Source organism: Giraffa tippelskirchi, chromosome 5 (assembly GCF_054371585.1).
Source record: "Giraffa tippelskirchi isolate mGirTip1 chromosome 5, T2T-mGirTip1v1.2.pri, whole genome shotgun sequence".
Lineage (NCBI taxonomy): Eukaryota > Metazoa > Chordata > Mammalia > Artiodactyla > Giraffidae > Giraffa > Giraffa tippelskirchi.
Genome location: NC_137279.1, coordinates 93,423,806 through 93,445,748, shown reverse-complemented (window position 1 = coordinate 93,445,748; position 21,943 = coordinate 93,423,806). Strand labels below are relative to the sequence as shown.

At 46.9% G+C, this 21,943-nt stretch overlaps 1 protein-coding gene across 16 annotated transcripts in view; it reads right to left on the bottom strand.

Annotated features, from left to right (window-relative positions):
• ARHGEF2 (Rho/Rac guanine nucleotide exchange factor 2) overlaps nt 1-21,943 on the bottom strand; it is a 51,802-nt gene that overhangs the window by 18,041 nt on the left and 11,818 nt on the right. For 6 of the 16 annotated variants that reach the window (XR_014054917.1, XR_014054919.1, XR_014054918.1 and 3 more), the window contains 5 exons: nt 21,236-21,353; nt 15,131-15,169; nt 13,480-13,597; nt 12,841-12,880; nt 11,592-11,685 (listed from right to left, as the gene is read on the bottom strand). Coding sequence is in view for 8 of the 16 variants with exons in the window: in XM_081494206.1 (XP_081350332.1) it covers nt 11,592-11,685; nt 12,841-12,880; nt 13,480-13,597; nt 15,131-15,169; nt 21,236-21,353 (409 nt within the window). In the remaining 8 variants the exon portion in view is untranslated. Of the gene's footprint in view, nt 1-5,759; nt 6,306-7,763; nt 7,865-10,505; nt 10,848-11,591; nt 11,686-12,840; nt 12,881-13,479; nt 13,598-15,130; nt 15,170-21,235; nt 21,354-21,943 lie in introns of those variants that run through there. The other 10 variants (XR_014054921.1, XR_014054920.1, XM_081494212.1 and 7 more) reach the window with 5 other exon arrangements.

The following is a 21,943-nucleotide window of genomic DNA, read 5'->3' as shown; positions in this document are numbered from 1 at the left end:
GGAATTGTTATGTTTGAATTAAAAGTAAGCAAACAAAAAACCGTGACCGTATTAAAAAGAGCAACATGGGAAGGGGAAAATTAGGGGTATGGGATTAAGAGATACAAACTACTGCTTGTGAAATAGATAAGCAGGGAATTCCCTGGTGGTCCAGTGGTTAGGACTCTGCAATTTCATTGCCGAGGGCTCAGTCCCTGGTTGGGGAACTAAAATCCACACAGCATAACCAAAAAAAAAACCCAAACAAACAGATAAGAAGGGAGGATGTATTATATAGCACAGAAAGTTATAGCCATTATCTTGTAATAACTTTAATGGAGCATACATAATCTGTAAAACTACTAAAACTAATATAATATGGTAAATCAACTATATTAAAAAAAAAAAGTGACATGTCTGAATCAGGGTCAACTCCAAAATGCGCAGTCCTGCAGATCTGCTATAGTGCTGCTACAATTCCCCATCTCCTCCCCCGACCTCTGCCCTTTGCCTTCTACCCTCAGGCCTCCAGGAGCACTCACCTGGGAAAGAGGGCGAGAGGACTGGGGCAGCCAGAGGACAGTGTCTCTTGTGAACCTTCCCTCTCTGGCTACAAGGGCCCAGCCTCCTCCACCTCTCAACACTCACCCTCTCTCCGAGGGACCCCCTGTCTAGGTGGGCCAGCAGCGGGCAGCAGCCACAGCAGCAGCACATCCCAACACAGACACTGCCCAGCAGCAAGCAGCCCTGGCACTGCCTAGTGCTATTGTCCTGGAGGCAGTCTGCACCCTCCCCAAGGGCTCAGGCTGATGAGGCAAGAAGGACACACGGCCTGCACCCCAGGGCTGCCTGCTCCAGAGTGAATGGCCGTGTGTGCTTCTCTGTCCTACTCTTTCCAAGTATTCTTAAGATCATCCCTGTTACTTGCCTGCCCACCAGCCAGCAGGACAGCCCTTCACCTCATGACCCCATCTGTCCACCAAGAAAAGGGCCCATTACTCCCCAATCCACAACAGCCACTCGCACACTCAGAGGCCCTTCCTGCTTGGTTCAGTCCTCTACTGTCCAGTGTCCAGAGTCCTGGTTTCTTACAAACCCTCACAGAAAGTCTTGCTACACAGCCTGCATCTCCACCACTGCTGCATCAAGGATGAAGTGAATAAAGCACAGGAAAGCACCAAGCACAACGGCTGGAACATAACAGGTACTCAACATACGTTTGGAAAGAAAGGAAGTAAAGAAGGATGGATGGATGGCTAGACACCAAGACAAGGGGTCCTAGCAGCACCCTTCCCCCTGCTCTAGGGATCCCCTCATTCTTTATCACAGCTTCATAGCTTTCAGTCTCCCCTTCCGCCTCCTCTCTTTCTCTCTCTTTGGCTGAGCCATGCACTTTGTGAGATCTTAGTTCCCTGACCAGGGATTGAACCTTTGCCCTGTGCCCTGGAAGCGTGGAGTCTTAACCACTGGACCACCAGGGAATTCTGGTCTCCTCCTCTCTTGTTATTCTTTCCTCCCTCCTCCCAGAACTTCACTCCTAATTCCTTTGAATTTAGGCTCAGATGGTATCCTCTGAAAGTCAGAAGAAGACTTTCCTTTACACTGTCATCCCAGACTTTGGTCATTTTGGAGAAAGAAAGACTAGGCAAATGGCAGAAGGCATTGAGGCTGGTGGCTCAAACACAGAGGCAGTCTCCCCTTCCTCTGAGCTTAGTCTCCCAGGCCGAGAGATGAGGAAAATATCGACATATGCAAAAGTCAAGGAATGCCAAAGCCTGGACCTTGGCTTCCTGTGTTCCCCAGCGGGCAGCAGAGGATGGTGGAGCTGATCCAGAGGAGTGAGAGCCTCTCCAGACAGAGCCTAAGCTCTCAGTGTCCTTGTTCCTCCATCAGGTATGTCCAAACCAAGACCTCTGGAGAAGTCACATGATGCTGAGAATGACCTCTGCTCTTGGGCAAGGGGCAGCAGCCTCTTCCCCAAGGTGGTACAGTCTCTGGTGGCCAGAAGGTCCCTGGAAGGTTCTACTAGGTTTCAAGTCATCTGTAGCTTAGACCCTGGACAGCAGGGATTCAGAGTCATATGCTGCAAAGGGCCATGAGTCATGAGGGATGGGTTCTAGGGCTGGGAAATGAGAGAGGGAGTTCCTGGCCATGGGACCAAGAAGAGGGCTTGGGGTGGTCTCAGCCAGGCTTTGCTTCCTTTATGAGCTTCCATGGGTAAGATGAAGGCAGGAAGCTGAGGAGAAGGCGGCCAAACGGAAACATTAACACCAAAGCCAGAAACATAACACAAAAAGACATCGCTGAACACACAAAGGCACTTAATAAACGCTCGCATGATGAATGAAGATGAGATACCGGACGGTGGGGGTGGGCACACGAGTGGAGCAGAAGAGGGGTGCTGAGGGCCATAGGGAATAAAGTTGGGCTGGAGACCGTGAGACTCAGGCATCCTGAACCCCAGCCTACCCCCCACCAGGCCACACCTGTCGGGTCAGGAGAGAAAGACAAGCAGAGATGGAGGGGGGCAGTGATGCAAACAGACGGGCATTTGTGCAGGCGAACAATAGCTGTGCCAGGACTCCCTGCCCTCCTGGCACAGGGCAGGCCGGCTGAGTTGGGAGGGGGGCAGCTGCTGCCTGCAGCCCCTCCCCCACCCTCCCCCAAGGAGACATAAACAAACCCAGAAGGGTCCAGCCAGCGCGTCTCAGCCATTTCTCCGCCTCTCAGCCATTTCTCCCAGCCATTTCTCCGACCAGCTCCAGGAACCATGACCAATCTGCTCCCCCTCATTCCCATATGATACTTCAAAGGAGAGACTCAGCTAAGAATGGAACTACTTCCTCACGTCCAGAGTGCAATGAGCCCCCTACTTTGGTGACCATCATTCAAAACAGTGACCCAGAGCATCTGGGGACAGGCAGACCAACACAGACACCCACACCAACACACAAACACAACAACACACAGGACACGTGCACACATGGGATTCACTCCTTCAGATCTGCCCTCCCTGACTCCAAGGTCAGGGGTTCCAGGAAAGCCAGAGGGACTGAGACTGAACCCCTCTTTAAATCCCTCGGGCAGCCCAGGCACGTCCCTCTCTAGGGGCCATCCAACCCCCTGGAGTCACTCAGCCACTTCCTTAAGCATTACACTCCCTTCCCCCATCCTTGCTTCTCCCCTCCCCCTCAGCTCTTTTCCTAACCTCTAAGACCCCAAGAATCTTTTCCTATGCCCCACAAAGCCTCAGCCTCTCCGGAGACCCCTCAATTCCTCAACTTCCCTCCCAGACTGCCAGCACCGCCAGTTCCCTCCAGGGCTCCCCCAGCCCTCTTCTCCGGTTCCACTCCCAGTCCCGGTTCCACTCCCAGTCCCGCACACAAAGCCAGCCACCTCTCCAACACTCAGAACAAAGAAATAGTCTCTCTCTTCTCCCCCACCACCACGCTCTAAAGCTGGGGTCCTTTAGATTCCAGGGGGACCCCTAGCCTCCAGAGCCATTCCTGGTCCTCTGGTCCCTGCTTCCTTCTAGGGAGGAAAGGACTCTTTGTTCTGAGAGCGGAGACAGTTAACGTTTGGGGGAGGAGGAAGGTGGGAACAGAGGAGGAAAGACAGCAAAGGGACCTCTGGGGCTTGGGGCCTATGGAAGTAAGAAGTAGAGCACAGAGAATGAGGGGGTGGAGGACTGAAGACAGCCTGGAAGAATAGAAATGGAGTGAAAAGAGAAAGGAGTCATGGGTGGTGGTGCGGGAGCTGCATAGACTCTAGGAGAGTAGGAAGGAGAAAGAGGCAGGTTATACTTAAATTTCTTCTTCTTCAAGGAAGTCCTGAGGAGGAAGGCAAGGGATGGTGGGAGGCGGGGGCTATCAGGACCTGCTGTGAAGCATCCCCCCAAATAGGTAGCAGGGAGACCATCTTCCTCAAATTATCTCATTTCCAGCAGGCCCCCTCTACTTCCCACCACAGTATAAAAAGAAAGGAGACAGCTGGTGTGCTTGGGGGGAGGGGGAAGAGGGGATCCAGGGTTTGTTGGCTAAGAACCAACTCCCCTCTTCTGCAACCACAGTTTTCCGGAGGTGGCCCTCCCCTTCCGACCAGCCCAAACTGACAAGCACCCTCCTCCAGTGGCCTCCCTGCCCTCTCAGATCTACCCATTCAGCCCTCCACATCCCCACCCCCAATCAGATTCCCAACACCCCCCAAAACAAAATCAGCCCCAGGACCCCAGGATGGAAAAAGTCAAGCTTCTAGATTCCCAGTCCTCCCAATGACCAAAAACAAAACAAACAAACGCAAACCCCCCACAAGGCATTAGGACCCAGTTATCTGGCTCCCCAACTCCTTCCAATAACGGAAAAGGGACCCCAGTATCTACCTTCCCAGAACCCCTGTCTATGGCCCCTCACCGGTGCCCCCATGGCTTTCCTTTTTAGGGTGGAACCAAATTTCCGTGGTTTCAAAAAACCTCTCCTCCCCCCTTGGCTCTACTCCAGAGTCTCAGCTCAAACGGTTGAAAAATAAACAGACTTTCATAGCTGGGGCCTGGTCTGGCGCAGGGTTGGGAAGAGCCTGCCTGCCACCCCGCTGTTGCACCGCACTTCAGCCATCACTCCTCCGGACTTCTGTTTGTCTTAGGCCCTACCCAAACCCCTAGTTGCTTTCCTGTTAGCAGAATCTTATCCCAGCCCCCCTAAAGAAAAGTTCTAGGACAGAACCTCTCCCAACTTGGTCTCTAGATAGGTGGCCAGGCTAGGAGCTAGGAGGGAAGTGGGGGAAAGGGGTTCCATCATCTTTGAGGGCTCCGAAAGAGTACTGCCCTCATGACTGAAGACAGTGATGGTGATCAACATAGGCTGCCTGCCAGGGCAGAACACTGGGATTGGAAAGAGGCCAGAGATTAAACCAGTTATGGGCTGGGTCTTAGCCTTTCCAATAATGGCTATAGTGTGGCTGCCTCAGGCAGCTGGGAGGTGCTGTCTGCATGCAGCACCTTCCTCTCAGCTCTCACTTATTCACATACAAGTCAGCTTCATCATTTCCTGGGGGCTGAGGTGTGGAGAGGTCACAGTCTTTGGCAGTGGGCCTGGGTACAAAGGCAGAAAAAAAGGATACTTGGAAAGGAGTGGCCAAGAGCTCCAGATAGGGTTGGGGGACTAGGCTAATTATATATCCAGACTCTAGAAATGACAGAACAGTCCCAAGATGAAGAGATAAGAGCAGAGGTGGGGAGAAGGGAGGAGGGCACAGTGCCAAGTGGGTCAGCCTAAAGGTTTCAGGTTATTTCAGGAAGCTGGTGGGGCAAAAGGGATGGGGGACCCTGATGTTTCAGGAACTGGGGTGCCCAGGAACCTTTCTAAGGATGGAAGAAAGGATCCTAGCTACACAAAGACCTCTCCTCCCTTCACCTGAGGGTGATGGCTTGGGGGGAAGTAAGCTGTCCCTAAGCTGTCCTGACCCCAGTCACCCGCCCACCGGCGGGGAGAACTGAATCACAGCTGGAAAGTCCATCTGCGAGGAGAGGAGGAGCTGACTTTTGTCTTGCACGGGTGGTGATGCGGGTGGTGTTGGTGGTGGGAGGAAGCTGGGAAACCACCCTCTCCCACCCCTCCGCCGGATGGCGGGGACAAAGAGGGAACGACCGAGCCAGCGACTGCAGTGGGGCGGGGGGGTATACAGAGAGCAATCTGGTGGGACTCTGGGAGGGGGGGTCCCCGAGAACCTTCACCGCGCCCACCCCCGCGACACACACACCTCCCTGTTCCCGCTCCGTCCCTTACCGGAGCAACTTTCTTTCACGCGGCCCAAAACACCGAGTCCCGCCGGATCGGAAGCAGCCCAGCCCCAGGTCCGCTCTCTCCCGGGATCCCGGTGGAGAATCAGCACACAGCCGGAGGCGCGAGTCGAGTCGACGGCTCCCCCAGCCCCCTCCCCACTCACTCACAGTCCCCACCCACCGCGTCCCGCCGCTTTCCCGGCCATTGCTCCGCCCGATTTTGGCGCCCAGAAAGCAGGCGGGGAGACCCGGTAGCGCCGTGCGGGTGCCGGGGATCGAAGGGCACCCCGAGGACCGCGGGCTGGAGGGACAGAGGTTTCAGAGCCCACCTTGCTGGCCAGCTCTTTGCTCCGGTCGATCCGCGCCCGTGTGAGGGATTCGATCCGAGACATAATCCGATGGAGGGGCGCCCAGGAAGATGCGGCGCGGACCCAGGCGTCCGGCTATTGTGGGGGGAGGGCGGGGGAGGGGTCTGCCCCGCACGCGTCAGTCTGGGGGACAGGAAGTCTGACTCCCCTCGCCCGGCACCCAGCGCCAGTTCCTCAAACCCGAGTCTCCACCCCCGCCCGAGCTCAGGAAGGGGGGAGGCGGGGCGGAGGGAGGGCGGGGTGCCGCGCCGGACGGGACGCCTGGGTCAGTGGAGGGGCGGCTCGCACAAGTACACGGGGCCGTGGACTGGCAGTCCAGCGCCGGTGTGTGAAGGGGGGTGGGGTGGGGCGGGGAGGTCTCTAACCCCAGACTCTGCCTTGGCTGTAGTTTTCCTAAAACCCTCCCTGGCCCGCCCCGTAGCCCTCACCCCCCCTCTATCTTCCCCTTCCCCTTTTCCTCCCCCAAAGCAGTCCATCAGTCTAGAAAGACCCGCGGGCCGGAGGATTCCAGCCTTTCCCAGCTCTCCAGGGAACCTGGACCAGTTCCTTCCTGGCCTTCGGGGGCCCATCAAAGCAGGCCAGAGCCGACCGACCCCTTTTATGATGGGGGCAGGGGTGGGGAGAGGGCGGAGAAATCAAAGGGGAACTAAAGGCTGGGTTTTAGTTCTTTACAGGGCCTGGAGAAAGAATCCCAGAGGAGAGAGTCCTTCCTCAAGCCCCCAACCTCTCTTGGGCCTTCCAAGCCGGCACTCTGCCCACTCCCTTCCCTCCTGCTTCTGCCTCCACCGACGGCTGGGGCCAGGGGTTGTGGGACCAAGACGCTGAGGAAGTTCTTCCTTGTGTCTAACCCCAGTTCTCTCTGTTGCAAGTTAGACCAGAATCAGAAGCCCAGTAGCCAGCTGCCCCACTGGAGAATGGCCAGTGCCTCCATAAGGAGAAACAGTGGAATGGGACATGCTTTCTGGAAACTCTGCCCCAGCCTGAGGCAACCTCCACCTTTTGGGGGAAACACCTCCTCCCCTAGAATTAGAATCATTCACATTGCCCTTCATTTCTACCTCTCAGAGCCTCCATGTCTCTGGAGGAACCAGAAGCACAGAGAGTCCTGGAACAGAGCATCTTAAGTTTGTAGGGTCCTGCCTGACTCTGGTCCCCAAAGGTGTGGAGGAAGGAGGGGAGGAGAGGAGGCCCAACCCAGACCCAGCAGCTCCCTGCAGGGCTTCAGCAGCAGGGCCTGGCTGCAGGTTTCAAGCCCAGCTCAGCACTCTTGTAGGTGCCAATTTTAGCCTCTGCCACTATTTTGGGCTCCACTGCCTCACCACTGGCTGAGCTCCTTGGGCTCCTCACCCCCACGCTGCTCCTCTGACTTCCCCTCCTGCCTAGCAACTCCTTCACCTCCTTCTTCACCCATTCCCCTGTTTAGGATCCTTATATAGCAAAGACCAGAAAAAAAGGAGAGAAAACAACCATGCCCAGTTCTAGGCTAGATGGAAACTAGAAAGCAGAAAGGACTTCCCAGGGCCACCAGGGAGGCTGACTTCTCCAGGCTTGCACCTGCAGGGGAGACCTACAGGAAGGCCCTAGGAACTCCCCCAAAAGCAGCGGTCTTGAAGCTCCTAGACCCATTACCCCAGACTTACCTCCCCCAAGTGGGCGGCCAGGGCTGAGGAATGTACTAAATTTAAAAACAGACAGCCAGAAGCCAGAATCCTAGCCACAAGGCTCCGCCCACTGGGGGCCCAGAGACAAGGGGTAGGCTGAGACCTCGGCTTTTCTCCCAGGCCTAGGGTAGGAGGGTGATGCAAGCTAAGGATGGAATCTTAAAGGGCCAAACTCCAGTCTGGATATGCAGTAAACCCAGGGCCTGAATCCCAGAGTTATGTGAGGGATCTCAGTCACCAAACACAACTTAAGAGGTCTCTATATGAAAGAAGAGGACCTAATCTCATAACCTTCTTCTGTCTCCCACACCAATCTTCAATAAACTTTCCACTCATTTGCTCTTTGTTACCTTCCCTCTTACCCTTCCTCTTCCTCTTAAGAGGTGAATAGTAAGAAGGGGACTTAGGGAGTAGGTAAAGGGAATCAGTCTACCTTTAAGAACACCTGTGCTTTTAGCAAGCTAGGCCTCAGCAGCTTGACTTAATTTCCACTTTCTGTATCCTCTGGAATAGTGAACCCTTTTCCTTTTGCTTTGGCATCCCCTGACCTTTCTTCCAAACCATTTTCATCTCAGTCCCTGCTCCTTCTATCCAGTGATGCCTCCCAGATTTTCTGAAATTATTTTTTTAGATACACAAAAACAAAAGCCAATATTAATTTCTGCCAGAATCTAAAAGTAATCACCCCTTCTTTAGCTTATTTAGTTTGACAGAGAAGTGCCTGCATGCTCAGTCGTATCCGACTCTTTGTGACCCCATCAATTGTAGCCTGCCAGGCTCTTCTGTCCATGGGAGTACCCAGGCAAGAATACTAGAGTGGGTTGCCATTTCCTTCTCCAGGGGATCTTCCCAACCCAGGGATTGAACATCCATGTCTCTTGTGTCTCTTATGTCTCCTGCATCAGCAGGCAGGTTCTTTACCACTAGCGCCACCTGGGACCCCCTAACTTGACAGATAAGTCCCCCACTTTTCAGGGGTAGGGAGGCCATCCCAGAGAAGAACCTGGTTGTCTGGTAGATGAGCAGAGAAAGCCACAGAGATACCTGGGCCCAAGTCCTATGGTGCCCAAGAGGTTTGTTTTTCTTCTTATTACTTTGGACCTTGTGTATTATGGAGGGGATGATTAAGGCGTTATTGACTCCAATGGCCACCCATCAGAAATGGTGGAAAAAGGGGATTTCTCTGGTGGTCCAATGGCTAAGACTCCATGCTCCCAGTGCAGGGGGCCCAGGTTCAATTCCTGGTTGGGGAACTAGATCCCACATGCCACAGCAGAGAGTTTGAATGCCACAATTAAAAGATCCTGCATGCCGCAACTAAGACCTAGCACAGCCAAGTACATAAATATTTAAAAAAGAAGAAATGGTGGAAGAAGTAAAGAGAGGAAATAAACTGTTCCGTAGGTTTACTGACAGAGGCAGAGGCAACAGTATATAGTCAAAGCTCTAGGTTCATAATACAGCTCCACCTCTTACTAACTGTGGGGTCTTGAGCAAGTGGCTTAGACTCTAAGTTATCTTGCCATAAAATGGAAATTAAAATACTTATCTTTGCCAGAGTGTTATAAAAATTAAATGAGATGAGGACTTCCCTGGTAGAGCAGTGGATAAGAATCCGCCTGCCAGTGTAGGGGACATGGGTTCCATCCCTGGTCCAGGAATATCCCATATGCCTCTGAGCAACTAAGCCCATGCCCCTGTGCCACAACTACTGAAGCCCGAGCACCCTAAAGCCAGCAAGTCACAACTACTGAGCCTGTGTGCTGTGACTACTCAAGCCCGTGCGCCTAGAGCCTGTGCTCCACAAGAGAAGGCACCGCAATGCAAAGCCCGTGCACCACAACTAGAGAGTAGCCCCTGCTCTTTGCAACTAGAAAAAGCCCACATGTAGCAGTGAAGACTCAGCGCAGTCAAAAATGAATTTAAAAAAAAAATTAGATGAGATGAGCTCTGTAAAAGTGTTGTTGTCAACTCTACATTGCTCGTCAAGTAAGAAGAAATAAACTACTTCCTTCTTTCAATGCTTGACTGAGCTCCTCTCCAGCCACACCTCTGGTGTTTACCTGCTTATGGCCCCTATCCTGAGCTAGGAGGAGGGGAAACGAAGAGATTTAGTGACTCAAGAACACACATTCATGGGGGTGGGAGCAAGGTGAACCAAGAGATGACAAAGAGGGAAACAGGTAGACAGGACCAGAGTCCTGGTGAGGAAAGGCGACGGGGACAATGTCCTGATGATGCTAATCCTTCCTGCTGCTGGTCTGGGCTCATCTCTGCCTACTTTCCCCTTCATCCCCTCACCAAACTGCCAGGCCAAGGTGGGCAAATGCAAACCAACTGGAACCTGGACGGCCCCTGGGCAGCATCGACTTCCCCTCTCATTCACATCGCAGGAAAAGGGTGATTCTGCCATCAGACTCCTACCCTGCACTGAGACTCTGCAGGGTGAGGGGCCCCAGACCCAAGGTCTCAGTGTTAGCTTTGTTCCCTAGAGAGCTCTGCTTCTCACCAAGAGGCAAGAAGGAGCCCCACTGTGCCCAGCTTGCCCTGGTCTCAGACTGCCTGATCTCATGCCTCAGCTTCTCACTACAGCCTGCAGTGAGTAGGTGCTAAGAACCTGGTTTCATTTCTCCCCTCCCTGCCCACCCAGAAGAAGGAGAATCCGGCTAAAAGACTGACAGAGAAGAGGGCCCAGGCACTGCGGGCAGGTGAGAACCTTACTGGGTAAGAAACCTGTGGTGTTTCCAGGTGAATCTGATGATGTCTCATCTGGGGTTTCTCTCAATGTTCAGAAGCTGCTGCTAAGTCACTTCAGTCGTGTCCGACTCTGTGCCACCCCACAGACGGCAGCCCACCAGGCTCCCCCGTCCCTGGGATTCTCCAGGCAAGAACACTGGAGTGGGTTGCCATTTCCTTCTCCAATGCATGAAGTGAAAAGTGAAAGTGAAGTCGCTCAGTCGTGTCCGACCCTTAGCGAACCCATGGACTGCAGCCTACCAGGCTCCTCTGTCCATAGGATTTTCCAGGCAAGAGTACTGGAGTGGGTTGCCATTTCCTTCTCCGGTTCAGAAGCTACTCCGGTAGAAAATACATGCATACTTGGGTAAGCCAGGAGAGGAAAAGGGGGTTGGCCCATTCTGCCAGTAAATGAAGCAAGTGGAAATGAATTCAAGCAGTAGGCAGAACTCCCGGTTTCACCAGAGCCTGGGGGTTAGTAATAAGGAAGAAAGCAATGTGCCTTCACCTTCCTGGGGTCAGAACTGCACACAGCCCCACGTGTGCGCTGTGTGTGCGCTTCCATAATCATACACTCCTGGCTTCCACTCTGCCTGTGGTCTAATTTCAAGTCCTTCAGCTGCCATATCCGCCCATAAAATTATGAGTGTAAAAGCACTTTGCAAACCCTAATACTCTCTGAAGAAGTAAAAAGTGTTGCTGTAATTATTATCATCATTATGGCTGTAAGATTGGCTAAGATTTCTGCTGCCCACCTCTTAGCTATGTGGGGCCTAAAGAGAGGGAGGGCTAGGGCACTCCTTAGCTTCCGAGGTTCCTGGCCCTTTTCTTCTTCCAGCTGTCTACAGCTGGCTGCTAAGCTAGAGGCATGGGGAAAGCAGAGGAAAGGAGATTTACTGGGACATAGGGAGGGAGCCTGAGAGACATAATGTGTTCCCTTAAAACTTGAACCATTGCCCTGTGTCTCTGCCTACTGGGGGAAGCTGGAGAGAGGGAGCAGATGGTGAGGTGGAGAGGAAGGGAACTGGAGAAGGCAGTGGGTCTCAGGCTTCCCGCTTCCCTGACTCCTACCTTGGCCTTTCCGGTCATGCCCAAGATGAAGCTGAGTGTCCGTCGCAGGGAGGAGCCTGCCCAGGTACCTGAGCCCCCTTCCAGTTGGCTACAGCTGCAGAGAGAAAAAGAACAGGTGAAGAGATGGAGCTAGAGCTGGAAAAGAACAAGATACTCCCAGAGATATGGTGGACGAAGGTGCCATGACCAGGGGAGAGAAAATGGAGACATGGGGAAGACTGAGAGAAGGATGGGGACAAGGGAAGGAGGACTTACAAAGAGGAGGCTCCCACCCCTTACCTCCTGGGATTTCCTGGCTATGGTCACTACAGTTTCCCAGGCCCCTCTATATATGAGGGAAACTCCAGGCTCCTCCCAGATAAATACAGACTCCCCCCTCCTTCCTAATCCAGGACCAATCTCTTTCATACTGCTTCCCAACGGAAATGATATGGGGTGTGGTGGGCTCTCCAAGAGGACGTTTTTCCCCCACAAAACAAGAGCCCTGTGTACGACCCTCTCTGCTGTGTGGAAAGGGCCTCTGGGCCTACCGCCAATAAGGACTGAATTTCCTGGGATTTCATCAGCCCCATCCCATGAGCTAATCCCAAACCCAGAGCCAGGAGGATGTGTCAGCTAGAGATTTTCAGGACCACAAATCAGAGCTTGATATCTTAAAGGGCCCATTCCCAACTCACACACCCACACTGTCTCAGAGGGCTGACCCACTCTAATCAGGCTTTGGCTACAGGAGCCAAACAAACAGGTGCTGATTCGGCATGCTTATTTACATAGATACTGAAAGCTCCCAGCCTCCACCTCGATCCTTGAACTACATGCCTTCAGCCCCTGCCCTCTCCCCTAGGGGCTCAACTGCCCATGTCCACCTCTTCTTAGGGCCACTACCCATTGGTCCTTGGTCACAGTCTCTCCCTAAGATTGTACAGCAGCCAATCTTCTGACCCTGACAACAGCCATCAACCTCCACTCTCTTATTCAACAGACACCCTGGGGTCTAGATACTCCTTTTCTTTCCCTAATTTCTTCCTCATCCCATGGAGCTACCGGGAACCTTCTTTGCCTTCCCTGCCCAATGAGAAGAAGGGGAACTCTTTGCAGTTCAGGGAAAAGGATAGTTGGAGGTCTTTGATCAAAAAACGTTAAGGGGAGCAATGTTGCAGAACCCCTTGAGGCTACAAAATTCCTGGCCCAGTCCCATTGCCTATCTCCCATCCAGGCCTTTGAGAGGCTCTGAATCCCCCAAATTTACCTTTGGCTGAAGTCAGCGGCAGAAGACTGGGACAAATTCCCTGCCAACACAAAAGGAGATGTGAGGTGTCCAGCTAAAGCCAGACAAAGGCGCTCAGAGCTGCCTCCCCCACCCCCTCCACCTGGATCAGGTTCCCAAGCTGCAGGTGCCTCTGACGCCATTCCTGAGGGCGGGTGCTGGGGAGCAGGGAAGGAGGCGGCATCTGAGCAGAGCAGAGCTGAAGAACTTAGACACCAGGGTAACAGAGCCCTGAGGGTTTGTGTGGAGAAAGGCTGGGGGGCCAATGTCACAGTTCTGTTTCTGGCGAATGGAAAGGACAGAGGATTCATTCTCAGCTCCCAATGCCTCATCTTGATGACAAGGCACGTTGCAGGTAACTGCCCTCCATCTCTGGTGAAAGGGGAACCTGGAGAGCCTCTTTCTATCCTGTGTTCTCCTTCCGTGGAAGGAGAACCTCAGAGTACCAAAGTCTTGAATTCAGATCTCTCGTTTGTATAAAGGCGTTTTGGAGTTTCCAAGGGTGTGTGGTTGAACACAACGCAGTACCTCTGGACCCAAAATTTACAGCTGGCTCTGAGGACTGGGGTGAGACTGGTAGCAGAAGGGGCCACCACTGCTTTGCTCCCCACTTTTACTCACCAGCTGGGTCTGAGCAGCCCAAGAAGCAATTGATGCCACTCATGGATACAGACTTGGAAAGCATACCAGTGGCTGAGTGGTCCAAAGGGCCAGCTGGTGGGTGACAGGAACCCTGATCCTAGAATCAAGTTAAGAATCTTCATGCAAAGACCAAGCTTCAACCATCTTCCCCCCAGGCTCTTCACTTTCCCACAGCAAAAGGCCCTTCAGGCCTTCTACCCCTCCCTACTACCCCTATCTGGAACATTCCACTTGAAATAGTTAGGAAGTTATTCCTGCTATTTAGCAGTCATCACTCTGTTGCAACTCAAATCCAGGCTGCCTTAATATAGAAAATATCCTAGAAAAGATTTACCCCGAATGGTTTCCAAAGTGACAAACTCAATCTACAGAGGTCAGGCAGATAGTGAAAAAAACAAAACAAACAGAAAAACTGGGGCAGTCTGGTTTTAAAACAATAGGGAATAGAAATATTCATAAACTACACACCCAATCTTTCGAACCCTTTTTTTTTTCCTCAACCCTACTTGGAACATTACAAAAACTGGCTATATATCAGTCCATAAGGCAAAATTTAACATACTTCAGATAATTGCTATCAGAGAGATCATAGGAAACAATCCAGAAGTCCCTTTTCACAACAGACTGGATAAAGAATCTATGGTATATTTATATATAAAAGCATTATATATACAACAATAAAAATAAACAGACTATAGTTCACCCAACAATACAGATGAACCTCACAAAGAATGCCAAGTGAAAGAATGAAGACACAAAAAACTTATATACATAATGGTTACATTCATATAAAGTTTGAAACAGGTAAAACTAATTGATATTGTTTAGAGATGCACATAAATGTGGTAAATCTATAAGGAAAATTGACCTTGAAAGTCAAGAAAGTAGTCCTCTCTATCAGGAGAGGGCTGTGAGTGGGGAAGGACCCATGGGGGTTCTGGGTTTGGTGATACTCTATTTTTTTTTAACCTAGAATAGTTACATGAGTGTTTGCTTCCTAATTATTCATTCCATTGTACAGATATGTTTTATATACTTTTCTGTATATATGTTATGTTTCAAAAAAATTTTTTTAAATATCCATATATTTAGAAAATTTAAAATACCCTTCCAAATAAACTTAGTGATCAAATAAGAATTCATTATGGAAATTTAAAGATATTTTATAACAATAATGAAAATACTACTCAACAAAACTTGTAGGAGATGGTCAAAATGTATCTCAAGGATAATTTATAACTTTAAAATGCTTATATTGGAATTTTTTTAATTGAAAATTAATGAGCTATGCCAACTTAAAAGGTTAGAAAAAAGAACAACAAAACAAACCCAAAGAAAATAGAAAAAAGGGTATCATAAAGATAAAAGCAGAAATAAATGAAGTAGTAACAGCATAAAATAGGATCAATAATGCCAAGAGACAGGCCAATAAAATAGACAAAACTTTGATAAAAGTGATGTGCAAATAAAAGTAGAATGAAAAAGTGGATCTAACTATAGAAAGAGCAAAAGGTGACTGGAAAGATAATGCTATCTATAACTTAGTGCCAGTAATTTTGAAAATGGAAACAAAATAGATAAATTATTTAAAAAAAATACATATATATATATATATATATATATGACTTACCAAAACTGAATCTAGAAGAAATAGAAAGTCTGAATGGTCCTATTAAAGAAATGGAATCAGTAGTTAATCTTTCCATAAACAAAACACACAAGACCGAAACACTTTTATAGTCAAGGAATAGATCTGTCAAGCAATAGATCACTGATCCAAACTCTTCCAAAGAATAGAAAACAAAAACAAAACCTTTCAAACCCTTTCCTTTATTCTTAAGCTACACACAGACAATATGACAAAGGAATATTATGGGCCAATGTCTCTTATGCAAAGTACAAAAATTCCAAACAAAATATTAGCAAACTGTAATAGATTTGAAATAGCCTTAAATAGCCTTAATAGCCACAAATTATTTATAGCTCCTACCATTGAGAAGGAATCTATTTCTTCACTCTTTGTATCTGGGCAGGCCTGTGACTTACTAAGATGAATAGAATGTGACAGAAGTAGCATGATATGATTTTTGAGACTACACCTCAAGAAACCTTAAAGCTTCCTCTCTTGCCCACTTAGAATGCTATTTCCATGTGATGGAGAAGCCATATGGATGAAAACCAAAGTATCACAACAGGCACCTAACAACCCACAGGAATGAATATCACCATCCTTGACCATCAGTCCTTTTCAGCCACCAGATAACTATGACCACATAAGTGAGGCCAGGTAAAACTGGCAGAAGAATACCCAGCTGAGCTCAGTCCAAATTAACCATCCATAGCACTCTGAGGGGGAAAAAAAGGTGGTTGTTTTAAGTCATTAAGTTTGGGGTTGATCTATTATGCAGCAATAGATAATTGATGCCACAAATGAATTCCAGCAGCACATAAGAAAGAGAATCCATCATGAAAGAGTTGGAATTATCCTAAAAATATGAGGGTGGTTTAAGATGAGGAAAATCTTTAAATGTAATTTACCTCAATGACATACTAAAGGAGAAAAAAACATAACCAACTCAGTAAAAGCAAAAAAAAAAAAAATCATAGGATAAAATCCAACATTCACTCATTGTAAAACCAAAGACCTGGCAGTTACCAATAGAAGGAATCTTCCTTAACTTGAGGAAGTGAAGTGAAAGTTGCTCAGCTCAGTTGTGTCCGACTCTTTTGCAACCCCATAGACTATACAGTCCATGGAATTCTACAGCCCAGGATATTGGAGTGGGTGGCCGTTCCCTTCTCCAGGAGATCTTCCCAATCCAGGGATCAAACCCATGTCTCCTGCGTTGTGGGCAGATTCTTTACCAGCTGGGCCACCAGGGAAGCCCCTTAACTTGATAGAGTATCTTTTAAAACCTTACAGCCAAAAGTCAATTTTAATGGTAAAACATGAAATGTACTTCCTCTAAAATCAGAAACAAGGCAAGGCTAGCCATTATCCCCATTACTGTTTAGCATTGCAATAGACCCCTAGCCAAGCACAGTAGGGCAAGAAAAAGAAATGAAAGAAAGAATTTATTGGAAAAGAAGAAAACAAAGTTCACTTAAAGATGACATAATTGTCTACCTAGAAAAGCCAAAAAGAAAACCCACAAATTGTTGTAACTAAAAAAAGGAGAGTTTAACAAGATGAATAAGTATAATTAATTCAACTACATTTCTATAAACCAAAAATAATTGTAAAAATGTAATTAACACAATTTCTTTATATAAGAAAGCATTTATAATAGCAACAAAATCTATAAGGCACATAGAAATAAATCTAATAAAGATTGACAAGACCTGTATGAAGAAAACTAATACTTTGTTAAAAGACATATTTTTTAGAAAGCCTAACTAACTAGAGATATCATTTTTCATGGATAAGAAGACTCAATATTAGAAAGAAGTCAGTTTTTCTTAAATTAATCTTTAAATTCAATATAATTTCAATAAAAATTCAGCAAGAATTTTAGCTGATTCTAAAATTCATATAGAGATATAAAGGACCTAGAATAGCCAAGATAATTTTTAAAAAAAGTAAGAAAGTTGGAGAACTTAAATTACTACATTTTTAAGATTAACAGTAAAAAGCTACATTAGCCAAAAAATAGATAAATAAATAAAACTTGTAAGAAAAAAAAACTCATCTATGGAGAAAGGAATGGCTACCCACTTCAATATTCTTGCCTGGGAAATCTCAAGGACAGAGGGGTCTGACGGGCTACAGTCTGTGGGTGTGGGGTCACAAAGAGTTGGATATGACTGAGCAACTAACACTTTCACTTTCATAATAAAGCTACATTAATTAAGATAATGTGATACTGGCATAAAAATAGACAAATAGATCGATGCAACAGAGAATAGGCCCCAGAAACAGACTCACACAAATACACTCACTTGATTTTCAACAAAGACACCACAGCAATTCAAGTAAGAAAGTAAGTTTTTTTAATGAAGAAAATGTATATTTTTATGGGGGGAAAAAACCCAAAACTTTGATTTCTTCTATATACAAGAACCTAGATAAGTCACAGACCTAAACATGAAAGCTAAAACTATAAAGCTTCTAGAAGAAAACATTAGAGAAAAATCTTCACATTCTTGGGGTAGGCAAGATTTCTTAAACATGACCAAAAGCATTAAGCATTAAAAAACTGATAAACTGGACTTCATCTAAATTAAAAACTTATGCTTATTAAAACACAGTATTAAAATAAAAATGCAAGTCAAAGACTGTGAGAAGATATTCACAATACACATGTCTGGCAAAGGACTCAAATCCAGAATACATAAAGAGCTCTTACAAATCAATAAGAGAAAGACAAGCTGTTTTAAAAATTGAGCAAAAGACTAGAACAGACATTTCACAAAACAATATATTTGGATGGCCAATGAGAATATGACAATATGCCCAATAAAATTTTTCAACAGGGACATGAAAAGTAAAACCAGAATGAGACAATTCAAAACACTCACCAGAATGGCTAAAATTAAAATCTTGACAATAACTTATAATGTAAATAGATCTGAAAAAGAATACATATCTATCTTTACATGTACAACTGAATCACTTTGCTATACACCTGAAACATTGTAAATCAACTGTACTTCAATAAAAATTTAAAATTTTTAATTTAAAATCTTGATAAAAAAGTATAATATACCTAAGAAAATGCCTAATATATATCTATAAACAGTATGGAAAAAATATGATAAAACTTTATTGAAATACATTGAATACAGAAGTATACTGTTTTCATGGGTAGGAAGAAGCAATATTGTAAAGATGTCCACTTTTCCTAAAATAATTTTTAGATTTAATGCAACGCCAGCCAAAATCTCAAAAGTTTTTAATGCATGTTTTATACATAAGTTATACTTCAATAAATATGTTCATTTTAAATTAAGAAACTGTTTCCTTAAAGACATTATAGAAAGGAAAAAGACAAACCACTTTTCTCAATCTTTGAGAAAAGATCATTGCAACACATATAACAACAAAGGATTAGTTTCAGGATATATGAAGAACACATTCAAAACAATAAAGAAAAAACCTTCAAAGAATCCAATAGAAAAGTGGGCAAAAGATAGGGAAAAGGAACTTCATGGAAGAGGAAACACAAAGGCATAGAGAAAAAAACGCCAATCCCATTTGTAACAAGGATAATTCAAATTAAAACCACAATGAGATTTATAACCACTAGATTGGCAAAATTAAGAAATCTGATTATTCCAAATGTTGGAAAGCATGTGAATCAATGGGAGCACTTATATATTGCTGATAGAAATAAAAAGTTTGTCATTATCTCATAAAAATGAACATTGTGTATTCTGTGACCCAATAATTCTACTCCAAGGTATACCTCAGAGAAATTCTTGCAAATGAGCACAAGAAGATGGATAAAAGGATGTTCATAATGATACTCTTCATGATAGCAAAGAATGGAAATTCTACAAATGTCCATCAACAGAAGACTGGAATGAAAACAATGGACTACATTTGTAACACGTGGGTAAAAATTAGAAACAGAATGCTGAATGAAAATGCAAGTTATAGGAAATTTTGTAGACTATAACATCATTGTTTTTAAAATTAGAAACAAAAAAGAAATAATATATTACTAGGTAGTACTTTGTGCTAAAACTATTTTTTTAACTACTTTTAAAAAGTAAATGAGTGATTAAGAAAATTCAAGTCAGTGATTACCTCTGGAGGGGAGGCAAGGGAATAAGAGAAGATAGGCAGACATAAACAAAGATAAATGTGTTAGTGATGTTCTTGTTCTTGAGATGGGTGGTTGATTGATTACGCATTCATTTTTCAATACTACATTTAAGACAATGGAAAAATATAATACAGAATATTAGCAACTCTGGCAAACTGGAGGATAAAGCTCCCATCTAAGGACATCTGAATTTTAGAAATTGTAAACACCGTGTTGGCCAAACAAAATAAATTTTGAGCTAGACTTGGCTCATGGACTGTCAGTCTGCAAGTCCCAGTCTAGTTTAATGAATTTCAGACTTTTAGTCTATGGACGTTGCAGAGGACTTACACCAACTTGCTGCTGCAGGAAGAAACAGACAAATAAACAAACAAAACCCAAACAGACAGACAAGGAGAAATTTAAGGGAAGTACTTAAAGATTAGATGAAGAGAGGAGAGGAATGAGAGAAGGAAGGCATAAAAAGAGAAAGGAAAAAAAAAAAACTCTAGAGAGGGGAGAAAATAAGGAGACACATAATTCCAGGAAGCGGGCAGCTGGACAAAGAGAGAGGTGGAAGAGGGGGGAAAGAAGTATGAAGGGCCCGGAGGGGAGAAGAGGAAAAAAAAAACCACTGTCTCCAGTGTATTAGCCACAGTATGGGGCACTTCACCACTTTTTCCCCCAGCCTAACAATCACAACTTGAAAAGACAGGCTTTAGTAGCCTGATTTTCAGAAAGATGAAATGCATTGTTCAACTAGGAGTCAGTGTGACTCCCAAATGCTGTTCTTTCTACCATACCACATCGAACTGGGCTGGAGGGAAGAAATGCAGAAATGCTGATGGAGAAAAGTGTGACCTGGGATAAGATGAGTTTTGCTGCTTTCCTGACAGACTGTAACAGCCCCTTCTTCTCAGCCTCTCACCTGAACCACAGGCACTTGGACCATGAGGCCGGGTGGGTACATTGGCCAGTTAGAATATGTGCTGGACAGGAGGTAACCTTAAGTCACTGGGCTTGAGGCATTTCTGTGTACAGCTGTCCCTTATTATCCATGGGGGACTGCTTCCAGGATCCCATGGATACCAAAATCCAAGGATGCTCAATTCCTTTACATAAAATGGCATAATAGTTGCATATAACCTATGTGCATCCTCCCATATACTTTAAATCAGCTCTAGACTAATTATAATACCTCATGCAGTGTAAATGCTACATAAATTAGTTGCAAACATAATGTAAATGCTCTGTAAATATTTGCCAGCATGATGTAAATTCAAGTTTTGTTGGAACTTTCTGGAATTTTTTTTTCAAATATTTTTGACCCATGCTTGGTTGAATCCATGGATGCTGAACCTGTGCATACGGAGGGCTGACTATACTCAGGGACTCTTAGCTAGCAGACCCAGAGGGGTCTCTAAAACCTCCGTGTATCCTCAGTGGTCCCTAGGTCCTGGTTTGAGATCTTCCCTGTGATGTTCCCTTAAGCCAGAAGCCTGAGCAATCTCTATATCCTTTCTTACTTGATAGTCCTGTAATTATCTTGTTAGAGAACTATTGTGTTTCAGGGTTACCAGATGCCTAGTTTCATCCTACAAATGGTAAGTTCATCTCCAAATCTGAGAAATGTGGGGTCCACAGAAAGAAGTAGTTATAACTAGGGGAACAGGAGCCTTTTAATGAGAGAGGGGCAGAGATGCCCACATCAGCACAGAGACACAGAAAGGAGGGAACAGAGGGTATCAGAGAAAGAGACAGAGGCAGGATACCAAGAGTGGGGGACAGAGCATACAGACCCAGGGAAGCAGACAGAGGAGTATAGACACCAGCTTCAGATTTGGTCAGATGAAGTCAAAGTGATCCCTGGGCACAGAGAGCCTCAGCAGCTGGCAGAACAGAAGAGGCACAGAGTGGTGGTTGTACAGGCAAAGGGGCAGGAGAGGGGGAGGAAGGTGGGAGCTTCCATGGGATTTGTTTGTCCATACCACGCAGGAGGGTTGGCCACCTTGGTGCTGCAGTTCCAGAAAGGGGTCCAGTTCCTCTTGGCTCCGCAGTAAGGAGGGCTCCTTGGGGCCTGTGCATCCCAATGCCTGCAGTTTATTCCTGAAACACACATTGCCACCGTTGCCCTCCGTACCCAGTGGCTGGTGACGGGCACCAGGGAGAAACACTGCCTCAGCCCAGTCCCTGTTGCTTGCCCCCAGCCCAGCCCTTCCTGTTGGCATAGGCACAGGCCAGACCCAAACTGGCCTCCCTTTCGGGCTGTGCTTCGGCAAAGCTGTGGCACTGGCTGCAGGCAAGGATGACCCCTGCTGGTCAAAGGGCAGTACTCCCTCCAGAAGACAGACCACAGTCAGCGTGGAGGGAAAGGGGATGGGGGTTCTGATGCGAAACTTAGTCCCTACTCAGATAAATGGTGTGCCCAGGGCCCCCTTCCTTCTCAACCCAAGGGACAGAATTAGTGCTTGATCATGAAAGGTGAACCTGGAAGATCCTAAGATATAGCTGGCATCACAAGAGGCACCTCTGCCTTGGATGAGCTGCTCTTAGGAAGATGCCATGAGTCCTGAAGACCAGGCTTCTCTCTCAAGTTCCCTCCCAAGCCAGTTCAGGGACAAGGGTCCTCTCCCCTCACACACCCAGCCAGCCCTGCCAGGAGCTCGAGAATTTTGGTCTACTCACCAGGCTAAGAG